Genomic DNA, 12,242 nt, shown 5'->3' with positions numbered 1-12,242 from the left:
ATGCATAAAATATATGTATAGGATTGTATAATATCCACCCAAATTTTATAAGGTATGGTAAATACCCCATTAAAAAAAGTAAAAATTCAGACTTTTTCTCTGGTATGAAGGGAGGGGCAAACAATTTTATAAGGATTTTTCAGATTGAGGGAGCGCTGCATCCCTAACCCTGCCAATGTAGAAGGGATAACTACATAGGTCACCTACAAACAGAAGAGGCCTTGTAAAAGAAGGCAGTAGCAGTTGAGAGGGGCCTGAAGAGGATTCCCATAGTAGTTGGTGTTTAAGCTGAGTCTTGAAGGAAACTGGGAACTTTAGGAGATAGAGGGGAGGAGGAAGAACCTTGCAGCATAGGGCACAGCAAGTGAAAAGGCACATTGATAGGAAATGGAGGAAACTTAGTTGGTTTCAGTGAGTAAGCCAATATGGCAGAACTAGAGTGTGTGGAGTAGTGTGTAGGAAGAGTGGAAAGGCAGGAAAGGGTCAGGTTGTGAAAGTTTTAAATGCCAGATGGAGGAGATTATATTGAATTCTAATTCATTTTTAAATTTTTTTTTCAATGATCACAAATCTACCTCATCTCCCATTGAAAAGAAAGAAAGAAGAAGCCTTTTGTGAATATGTATCATCTAGCAAAATGGATTCCAGCTTTGGCTGTATCCAAAACATGTATTTTCCATTCTGTACCCCAGGTTCATCATCTGTCTGTCAGGAGATGGGTGGTTTGTTTCATCATGAATTCTCTGGAATTGTGTTTGGTTATTGCATCGATCAAAGTTCTTAAGTCTTTCAGAATGTTATGTCTTTACAATGTTGTTTCATAAATTGTTCTCCTTATTTCGTTCTCTATCTGTTCATATGAGACCTCCTAAGTATCTCTAAAACCGTCCCTTCATCATTTCTTACAGTATAAGAGTATTTTATTACATTTGCGAACCGTCATTTGTTCAAGCATCACCCAGTTGATGAGTCAGTTTTTTTGCTACCACAAAAAGGTTTTATAAATATATGGGTCATTGGGGGTAGCTAGGTGGTGCAGTGGATAAAGCACCGGCCCTGAATTCAGGAGGACTTGAGTTCAAATCTGGCCTCAGACACTTGACACTTACTAGCTGTGTGACCCTGGGCAAGTCACTTAACCCTCATTGCCTCACCAAAAACAAAAAACAAAAACAAACAAACGAATGAATGAATGAATGAATGTATGGGTCATTTTTCTCTTTCTTTCATTTCTTTGAGGTATAGACCTAGTAGAGGCAGCTACCTTGAAATCAGGAAGACCTGAATTAAAATCCTACCTCAAACACTTAACAGCCTTGTGACCCTGGGCAAGTCACTTAACCTCTGTTTGCCTCAGTTTCTTCATCTATAAAATGGGGATAATAATAGCACTTCCCTCCAAGGGTTGTTATAAGGATCAAATGAGATTAGAGAATGCTTAACACAGTGTCTGGCAGATAAGAAACACTACATAAATGTTAGCTTTTATGATTTATTATTATATTAGTGGTGTCATTGGATCAAGGTTTAGTAACTTTTTTAAGCGTAGCTCCAAATCGCATTCCATAATGGCTTGACCAGTTCACAGTTCCATCAACAGTGTACTAATACTACTTTTTCCATAGCCCTTCTAGCATTTGTCATTTTCCTTTTATGTGAACTTAGCCAATCTGATGGGTGGGAGGTAGAACCTCAAAGATGTTTTCATTCCTATTTCTCAAATTATTAATGGAGCATTTTTTTCATATGGTAGTTGATAGCTTGGGTTTCTTCCTCTGAAAACTACTTATATGTGTCTTTTGACTATTTGTCAATTGGGAAATCTAATCGAAAACTAACCTATGTTAACCAAAAACTTATTCCCACTCAGCCCCATGAAAAATCAATTTTAGATGACTGAATAGAATCATAGAACTGCTGTGTTACTTTACATCATAGAAATCTGTTGTATTACTTTAAACTTTTTTTTTTTTATTGAGGCAATTGGGGTTAAGTGACTTGCCCAGGGTCACACAGCTAGTAAGTGTCAGGTGTCTGAGGCCGGATTTGAACTCAGGTACTCCTGATTCCAGGGCCGGTGCTCTATCCACTGCGCCACCTAGCCGCCCCTACTTTAAACTTTTAACTATCTCTTCCCAATGCAGAGATAATTTGGGAACAATAGTTATGCTTTGGGAAAAGTGAGTTTTTTTCTAGCATATTTGGTTACACAAAGACATATGCGTCCATGGTCTCTCATTAACAGGTCAGGATATAAAGATACTGTGCTTTTATCATAGTTGGTAATTGCAAATAGAAACAGAGTCAATCTATTTTTCATGAAGTTATAATTAATTACTCTTGGCCTCCTATAGGTTCCAGCTTTGTAAATGAAGACCAGCCTGCTCCAAAAGCAGCTGTGCTTTCTAAAGATGCACCCAAGGGGACCGGGAGGACCACAGCACAAGCAGCCAACATTGTGACCACTCCCCGCCGGAGTTTGCTTCCTGCACCAAAACCAACTTCCACGCCTGCTGGTAAGATTCTAAAGAATCTGCATGGAAAGTAGCATAGCTATACTCTACTAGACATTTTCCTAAAGTCATTTTCAACATTAACAATGTAAAAGGGCAGAACAAATAACCCCTGAGTGTGGCAGCTATATGTCCTGGGTTTTCCAGTAAAGTTCCAGTTTCAAGAAGAAAAAATAAACTTTAGGGAAATTTAACAAAAGGAATCAATCAGTAAACAAATATTTATTAAACACCTCAGTGCTAAGCACTGAGGATACCAAAAAAAAAAAAAAAAAAAAGCAAAAGACAGTACCTGTCTTCAAGGAGCTTACACTTTAATCAGGAAGTCAGCATATAGATACACATAAAGCAAGCTGTGAACAGGACAAATAGGAAATTGTTGTTGTTTGTCCTTTGTTCTCAAAGAGAATCATGACATCAGGAGGTGATGTCATGACTTGCAGTGAATTGGATTTAAGCGAGGGAGGGCTGTGAAAGGTCACCCACCTCACTCTCTACTCCAGAGCCATCTGGGTCCAGTGGCAAGATATAGATAAGGATGACTGGAGATGGCCCTGGATGTTTAAGGCAATCAGGGTTAAATGACTTGCCCAGAGTCACATAGGTAGTAAGCAAAAAGGTCTGAGGTGAGTTTCGAACTCAGGTTCTCCAGACTCCAAGGCCAGTGCTCTACCCACAGTGCCACCTAGCTGCTTTTAGCCATATGACCTTGGGCAAGTCATTTAACCCTATTTGCCTCAGTTTCCTCATCTGTAAAATGATCTAGAGAAGTTAATGGAAAACCACTCCAGTATCTTTGCCAAGAAAACCCCAAAAGGATTCATGAAGAGTCAGACATGACTGAAAAGTGAGTAAAAAACTCCAACAAGCTAAATAAAAAATAATTACCAGAGGGAAGGCCTTGTAATTAAGAGGGGTCGAGATGACTCCCTATAGAAGGTGGCATTTTGGAAGCCAGGGAGGTCAGTAATCACAGCAGAGGAGGGAGACTGTTGCAGGCATGGGGGACAGGCAAAGTAAATGCCCAGGATACCCTCTGTGAGACTGTACATACGCTGATGCTTGTTTTGGAAAATGTTATGGCCAGTTTTTGGTTCTGAGGTGCTTACCGCCTCCATGTCTACCAGTCTGTGATCATCCTAAAAACTATCCGTGAAGAACATTGTAAAGTGAACTTGTTAACAGGGGCTTGTCTACCTGGGGTCTGTGGATCTTTCTTTTCGTTTCTTTTTTAGATTTTCATAACCAGGAAGATAAGTATCTCTGTAGATAGAGCACCATACTGGGAATTAGGAAGACCTGAGTTCAAATCTTACCTCAGACATTCACTTGCAGGGTGACCCCTGGGCAATCCATCTATAAAACAGGGATAACAATACTACCTGTCTCCTAGGGTTGTGAGGATAAAATGTGATATTTGTAATGCACTTTGCCAACCTTAAAGCATTATATAAATACTAGCAATTATTGTCATCGTTACAACTGTATTTCAATGTAATTGGTTTGATTTTTTATCCTGTATATCTTATTTTCTGCACTGATAAACATTCTTCTGAGAAGGGTCCAAAAGGCTTCACTAGACTACTTGAGGGGGTCCCTGACACAAAAAAGGTTAAGAAAGGTTAAGAACCCCTGGTCTAGACCCTCATTATTACATCACTGCATACAATGGATTGTTCTAGATTCTATGACAAACAAAAACTGTCTGCTGAAAGAACTGAAATTCCTATCAGCTTAAAGAAAAAAAGTTTCCCCCTTTATTAGAAAAATGACAGATTCTTTTTATCATGCTCACCACTGAGGTTCTTTAAAAGTTTCAAGGGTTTTTATATAGACCTATCATCAATTTCATTATTGTTCATGTTCAATGAAATCCATATCCTGAGAAAAAGAAATTGTGCTTTTAGAGAAGTTTCACAAAGGAATGCCCTTTGTTTGATTGTGAACCTGTCCTGATGTTTTTTGGGGGAGGGAGGGAGAGAGAGAATGGACTATTTGGAAAAAATGCTGCTTTGGTTTCCTCTTCTGATAGACTATGAATGCTGCTGACCCCATAGAATTGTTTTGAAGAAAGAGATGTGCATACCTTAAAATGATGGAGAAATGTGATTGGTTATTTCCCCCTCCACATATTCCCTCTTCTGACTTTATTATTTCTGATTGGGTTACCACCTTCCATGTTCACTTGCCCAGTCTGGTTAATCCTAACTTTGTAACACCTATTTCTTCTTTCTGCTCACTCAACTACCATACTAGTCTGGCCCATACTATTGTAATAGCCTCCTTTTTTTTTTTTTGTTTTCTATTTGGTAGGGCAATGAGGTTTCAGTGACTTGCCCAGGGCCACACAGCTAGTAAGCTTCAAATGTCTGAGGCCGTATTTGAACTCAGATCCTCCTGAATCTAGGGCCAGTGCTTTATTCACTGTGCCCCCTAGCTGCCCATAATAGCCTCTTTTTTTTTTTTTTTTTAGTGAGGCAATTGGGGTTAAGTGACTTGCCCAGGGTCACACAGCTAGTAAGTACTAAGTGTCTGAGGCTGGATTTGAACTCAGGTACTCCTGACTCCAGGGCCGGTGCTCTATCCACTGTACCACCTAGCCGCCCCTCCGTAATAGCCTCTTAATTGGTCTACCTACCTCAAGTTTTTCTTCTCTCTGCTTTATCCCCATTCCCATTCCTCCAACCACCAAGGTGATGTTCTTAAAACACAGCTCTGCCCGCATCACGTCCCTCCTCAATAAACTCTAATGACTCCCTCTCATCTCTTGGATTAACGAGAAACTCTTCTGTTTAAAATTTCTCCCAACCTGGCCTCAGCCTTCCTTTCCAGTTTTATTTTACGTCCTATTCCTTGCATTATAAAATAAGCAAATAGATCTTCTTGCTTTTGTTCATACATGACGTTTTGTTATCTCTGCCTCTGCATAGACTGCCCCCTACCTAGAATGTACTGCCCCCTCATCCCGACTTCTTGGATTCCTTAATTTACATCAAATCTTTGCTCAAGTTCCATCTTCTTCATGAAGCCTTTCCTGTCCAACATGCCACTCCTCCCACTAGCTAATTCTTTCCTCCTCACAAAAATAAATAACTGACCTTGCGTTTCTTATGAATATACTTATACATATGCATGCTGTTTCCCTAGATAGACTATAAATTCCTTGGGAGCAAGGACTGGCTTTTTGTCTCCCCATCACCCAGCACAGAGTCCCCACTAGCTAAAGGATTGATTGATTGACTGGTTGATACTAAGGGAATGCAGTGATCCTGATGTTAATTTAGACCTGTGGTACCCAATGCAAATACCAGCTTAAAGGATAACAATAGGATTATTTGATGTTGAATTCAGATCAGGAGGGATAGAAAGCTCCCTAAACTGAAAAAAAAAAAGAGAGGAAAACAAAATGAAATATTTTTGACAAAGAGGAAAAAAGATACCCATGAGTATGCTCCGGCAACTCAACAACTTGGATTTTTTTTGAATAGAATTTTATTTTTCAAAATATATGTAACAACTTGGATTTTAAAAAGATACATAAGGACTAGGAAAACAAGGATGAATGAAAGAAGGCATGTTCCTACAAGAATAGTGTTAAGAACTCCGAAGTGCAGAAGTGGAGCCTGAGGGGGAAAGCTGAGGATCAGGAAGGTTTTGGTTTTCCTTTTTGTTTTTGCCCTGTTGGAGATCAAAGGAGGGATAGGATAGTGACTTACAGTGGATAGGACAGTGAACTGAGCTGTTCAACTTTGATTTTGCTTCTGTTGACCTACTAAAGAAAATTATCTTTGGACAGGAGAGGATGGAACAGAAATGGCTAATAGGGAGTTGATATTAAAGATGGGAGGTAGTAAGAGAACCCCAAGATTTACTTGAAGAATCCTAGTCTTCAGGCCTAAACTATATACCAGGGTGACCCCATTGACCATAGCACACCCGGTTCTTCTGTCCTCCACTGTCTCCCCAAATCTATCCAGGCTCATGTTAACTGCTTTCATGACACTATCCATCTCATTCTCCTTTTGCCTTCAATGTTTCTCAGTATCAGTGTCTTTTCTAGTGAGTCCCATCTTCTCATTATATGGCCAGTGTTTAAGCTTCAGCTTTAGTGTCCGGACCTTCTAATGAATAGTCTGAATTAATTTATTTAATTATTCACTGATTTTGATCTCCAAGGGACTCTCAGAAGTCTTCTCCAGTACCACAATTCAAAAGCATCAATTTTCCAGTGCTCCCCTTTCCTTATAATACAACTCTCACAGCCATCAATTACTGCTGGAGAAAACATGGCTTTGACTTTATGGACCTTTGTCAGCAAAGTGATGTCTCTGCTTTTTAGTATGCTGTCCAGATTTTCCATAGCTTTCCTTCCAAGGAGCAAGCATCTTTTAATTTCATGGCTGCAGTTGCCATCTGCACTGATCTTTGAGCCCAAGAATATAAAATCTGACACTGCTTCCATTTCTTCTATCTTTATTTGTCAGGAAGTGATAGGACAAGTTACCAAGACTTTAGATTTTTTTCATCTTAAGCACTGAGCCAGCTTTTACACTTTTCTCTTTCACCCTCGTTCAGAGCTTCTTTAATTCTTCACTTTCTGCCATCAGAGAGGTATTGTGTGCATATCTAACGTTGTTGATATTTCTTCCAGCAACCTTAATTCCAACTTTTGATTCATCCTGCCTGGCATTTCACATGATGTACTCTAGATATAAGTTAAATAAATAAAGTGATAATATATAGCCTTGTCATACTCCTTTTACAATCTTAAACCAATCAGTTGCTCCTTTGTTTGGTTCTAACTGCTGCTTCTTGACCTACACACAGGTTCATCAGGAGACAAGTAAGATGATCTGGTACTCCCATCTCTTTGAGGACTTGCCACAATTTGTTGTGATCCTCATAGTCAAAGTCTTTAGTGTAGTCAATGAAATAGAAGTAGATATTTTTCTGGAGTGCCCTTGCTTTCTCCACAATCCAAAAAATGTTGTCAGTTTGGTCTCTAGTTTCTCTGCCTCTTTGAAAACCAGCCCGCTCTTCTGGTAATTCTTGGTTCACATATTTTTGAAGCCTAGCTTGCAGAATCTTAAGCATAATGTTGTTGGCATGTGAAGTGAGTGTAATTGTTCAGAAATTTAAATATTCCTTGACATTGCCTTTCTTTAGGATTGGCATATAAACTTATCTTTTCCAATCCAGTGGCCATTGTTGAGTTTTCCAAATTTACTGGCATACTGAGTGCAGCACTTTAACAGCATCATCTTTTAGGATTTTAAATAGCTCAGCTGGAATTCCATCACCTTCACTAGCCTTATTGTTAGCAATGCTTCCTAAGGCTCCCTTGACTTCATTCTCTAGGATGTCTGGCTGTAACTCAGTAAGCACATCATTATGGTTCCCAGTGATGTGAAGATCTTTCTCGTATCATTCTTTTGTCTGTTTTTACCACCTCTTGCCATGACAAGGCCATGATCCAGGAAGGGCCAGACCACTTATAGAACTGATAAATGTGATAGTTGAGACACTATCCATGATCTTTGAAAGACTGGGGAGAATGGGAGATAGCATAGGAATAAAAAAGGGTAGATAATTTTCCAATTTTCAGAAAAGAGAAGAGAGTTGAAGTTGTAGACCACAAGCCAGTGAACTTGACTTCAATTCCTGGAAGAATTCTAGAATATCTAAGAGAAGAAGCAAAGATTCCAAAAGATCATCATGATTTCATCAAGAACAGGATTCAGCAAAGTATTAGACAATCTCTTACATTATCTTGGGCAAAGGTGGAAGGATATAAGCTAGACACAAATGCAGTTAGGTATGTTCTGAAGTGGTTGAACGACTATGATCATTGTTGCTGGCTCTCTGTCAGCTTGGAAAGAGGTCTCCAGTGAGGTGCCCCAGAGAATCGGTGCTTGGCCCTTTGCTGTTTAACATTTTGATTAGTGACTTGGACAGAGGCACTGCTTGTATGCTTATCAAATACACAGATAACACAAAGCTAAGAGGGGTAGCAAACATTGGATGCCAAAGTCAGGATGCCAAGAGATCTTGACAAGCCAGAACATGGGGCCAAATTGAATAATGAAATTGAATAGCAATAAATGTGAAGTCTTAACACTTTAATTTTTAAAAAATCAACTTTACATGTAAAAGCTCAATCAGTTTACAAGCATTTTTAAGTACTTAACTTTGTACCAGACACTATGCCAAGGGCTGGGGAATCTAAAGAAAAAGAGTCCCTGGGGGCAGCTAGGTGGTGCAGTGGATAGAGCACAGGCCCTGGAGTCAGGAGGACCTGAGTTCAAATCCAGCCTCAGATTCTTGATACTTACTAGCTGTGTGATCTTGGCAAGTCACTTAACCCCAATTGCATCCCCCCCCCCAAAAAAAGAAAAAGAGTCCCTGGCCACAATGACCTCACATTCTAAAGGGGGAATTTTTCAGCTATTTTTCAGTCGAGTCTGACTTTTCAAGATGCAGTTTGGGGTTTTCTTGGCAGAGATATTGGAGTGGTTTGCCATTTCCTTTTCCAACTCATTTGATAAATGAGGAAACTGAGGCAAATAAGGTTAAGTGACTTGCCCAGGCTCATATAGCTAGCAAATGTCTGAGGCCAGATTTGAACTTAGGTCTTCTTGACTTTCTAATATTTAGATCTGTTCAAAAGTGGAATTGACTAGAATAGGAAGTAGTGTTCTCTCCCCATCACTGATGATTTTCAATCAAAGGCCAAAAGACTACTCATCAGGGATGTTTTGAGGTGGTTTTGTCCAGGTACAGGTTAGACCAGACAGCCTCCCAGTTCCCTTTTAAGTAGAAGATTCTGTCTTCTTGCTTGTAGCAGTGTGCACATCATTTGAATGTGGGTTATATTTGTATTAGGATGGCCATCATTAGCATTCCAAATACAGTAGCTTCTGGGGGAGAGGAGTGGCACATCCTCTGGAGACCTCCTCTTTTCTCTTGCAGAGAAGCTCCGCTCATTATATTCCTGAGAATAGTCACCCTGCCCTCCACACAGAAGGCATCCCTGCTCTGGTTTTCTCTAGAGACTGAATTGAAACCTGTACTTGCATGTTCTCGCCTGTGATGAGCCATCATTTTCCTTGTTGAAAATCAAGTAAATGCCCTTCAGAGCTGTGCTTGCTGACACGCAATGATTTAACGGACCTCAAGTTCCTAAGTCAGGGGAAAAGAGGTCAGGGGAGTGCAGATTTTATCTTCTCTATATTTCTTTTGATGAACAGGGTGATTATTCCCTCTACCATCCCAGATAAAAGTCAAGGCAATCTCCTTGTACTTCAGAAGCACAGATTGAAGAGTGCATGTAGAGCAATTTTTTTTAATTTCATTTTTTCAGTTAATAAGCATTTATTTCCTCTGCCTCCTACTTCTGCTCCTCCATCTGAACAAAAAGGAGACAAAGAGAGATAACACTCAGAACAAATATGTACAGTGAAAAAGCAAATTCTATGAGGCAGCTGAGTGGCACAGTGCATAGAGCAATAGACTTGGAGTCAGGAAGATCGGAATTCACATCCTTCTTAGATACTTACTAGGTGTGCCACTTGGGCAAGTCACCTAACCTTTTTTTGAGGGGGGGGAAGGAGTGGGAATGGGCTCAGTTTCCTCACCTGTAAAACGAGATAATAATAGCACCTACCTGGGGCAGCTAGTTGGTGCAGTGAATAGAGCACTGGCCCTGGAATCAGGAGGACCTGAGTTCAAATCCAGCCTCAGACACTTAACACTTACTAGCCGTGTGACCCTGGGCAAGTCACTTAACCCCAATTGCTTCTCACACACACACACACACACACACACACACACACACAAATAATAATAGCACCTACTGGATAGTTTTGTTGTGAAGATAAAATGAAATATTTATAAAGCGTTTTGCAGAAATACTATCAACATCATCATCATGATGTCCAAAATTGCGCGTTTCGCTCTGCATTTGTTTAGTCTGTAGCATTGGCAGAGCAATTTTTAAGGGTTACTAACTCATTTGGAATATTGTATCACCAATTAGTAAATTATTAAGCTGATCAATGTATCAAATGACAAATAGAGGAAAATGCACCTGACGGTGAGTCAGAAGACATGTCCCAGCTTTTGCCACATGGGAACTGTGTGACCTTGAAGGAGTCACTAAAATTTTCTAAATCTTGGTTTTCTCTTATGTTAAAACAAATGAAAAAAATGTCATCATAATACACTTTCCCAAACACTTAACCCACTGCTATAAAGGCATTAAATGAAAATTTTTGACAGGGTAAAAGTAAGCATAGCATCCAAGTTGATTCCCTGAGGATGATGAAGTCCTTCGGATGCTCCTATTTACCAGCAGAATTACGCAGGTTACTCTAAGCCTCAGATTATTACAGAGACCACTCTAAGAGTTTAGTTTAGCCATCCACTCTGGAAAAACCTGTTGAAGGAAGGATGTCAGCTTCTTCCAGTCAGGTTATGCCATGAAGTTGAATGAATAACCTATAGAATTTTTCTGTTAGTGTTTCTATCTGGACAGAAAGTACAAATGGACACTGGGATGCATAGGAGAAGGGGAGTGGTCTGGATTACTTTCAAGAAATTGTAAACTCTTGAAATGGCCTCAAGCTTCTCTCAGGGACAAAGGTCTCCCTTTCTGACATCTGTATTTTAGCCTCTGTTGTGTGGCTGCAGGACAGAAAACTGACGTTTCTGAAGAATTGAAAATGAATAGGGGGGCAGTTAGGTGGCGCAGTGGATAGAGCACCGGCCCTGGAGTCAGGAGTACCTGAGTTCAAATCCTGCCTCAGACACTTAACACTTACTAGCTGTGTGACCCTGGGCAAGTCACTTAACCCCAATTGCCTCAGTTAAAAAAAGAAAAAAAGAAAATGAAAATGAATAGGACAGAATGCATCCAGTGAGCAGACTGCAACATTTGGTCAATGACGGATAATAAAAGTATGATAGGAAGAGACAATGGATTTAGTCACATGGCAAAGGTGGGAAGGGTTGGCCCAAAGAATGGGTTGATATTATGATGATGTCAGGTTGTTGTTAGTCATGTAAGACTCTTCATCCTCCCATTTGGGGTTTTCTTGTCAAAGATCCTACAGTGGTTTGCCATTTCCTTCTCCAGCACATTTTACAGATAAAGAAACTGAGGCAAACAGGGTTAAGTAACTTGTCCAGTGTTACCCAGTTAGTTAGTGTCTGAAGCCACATTTGAGCTTGGGTTTTCTTGACTTCAAGCCCAGCATGACATCCACTGTGCTAGCTAGCTGCATGATATGAGAAGAAAGCCAAGGATACCTCAAGAACATTGAATGGACTCCCCCTATGGCAGCTAGGTGACTCAGTAAATAGAGTCAGGATGACCTGATTTCAAATGTGTCCTCAGACACGAACTGGCTGTGTGACCCTGGGCAAGTCACCTAACACACTTGCCTAAGTTTCCTCAAGTGTAAAGTGAGTTGGAGAAGAAAATGGCAGGACCCCTCCAGTATCTTTGCTAAAGAAACCCCAAATGGAGTCACAAAGTCAGACACGACTGAAACAATTGTCCCAAATGAGGGCAAGAATCACACAGGATAGGTAGGGGAGAATGGGCTACAATCTACAACGTTGGAGGGAAGATGAAATCAATAAAATCATAGGTACATTTGTGTATTTGAGTAAGAATAAGATGACTATTCATGCTTACTTAGTATACTAGATAACATCAATAATTCTTCA

The 12,242-nt window shown here is 40.1% G+C and overlaps 1 protein-coding gene across 2 annotated transcripts in view; it reads left to right on the top strand.

The window, feature by feature from the left end:
• The window catches only part of MTUS2 (microtubule associated scaffold protein 2), a 679,782-nt gene that overhangs the window by 443,633 nt on the left and 223,907 nt on the right, over positions 1–12,242 (top strand). For both annotated transcript variants that reach the window (XM_043996074.1, XM_043996073.1), the window contains one exon: positions 2,355–2,516. In XM_043996074.1, the coding sequence (XP_043852009.1) occupies positions 2,355–2,516 (162 nt within the window). The remainder of the gene's footprint in view (positions 1–2,354; positions 2,517–12,242) is intronic.

Source organism: Dromiciops gliroides, chromosome 3 (assembly GCF_019393635.1).
Source record: "Dromiciops gliroides isolate mDroGli1 chromosome 3, mDroGli1.pri, whole genome shotgun sequence".
In the NCBI taxonomy this organism is placed as follows: domain Eukaryota; kingdom Metazoa; phylum Chordata; class Mammalia; order Microbiotheria; family Microbiotheriidae; genus Dromiciops; species Dromiciops gliroides.
The sequence above is the reverse complement of the archived record's forward strand: the minus strand, read 5'-3'. Positions and strand labels throughout refer to the sequence as shown.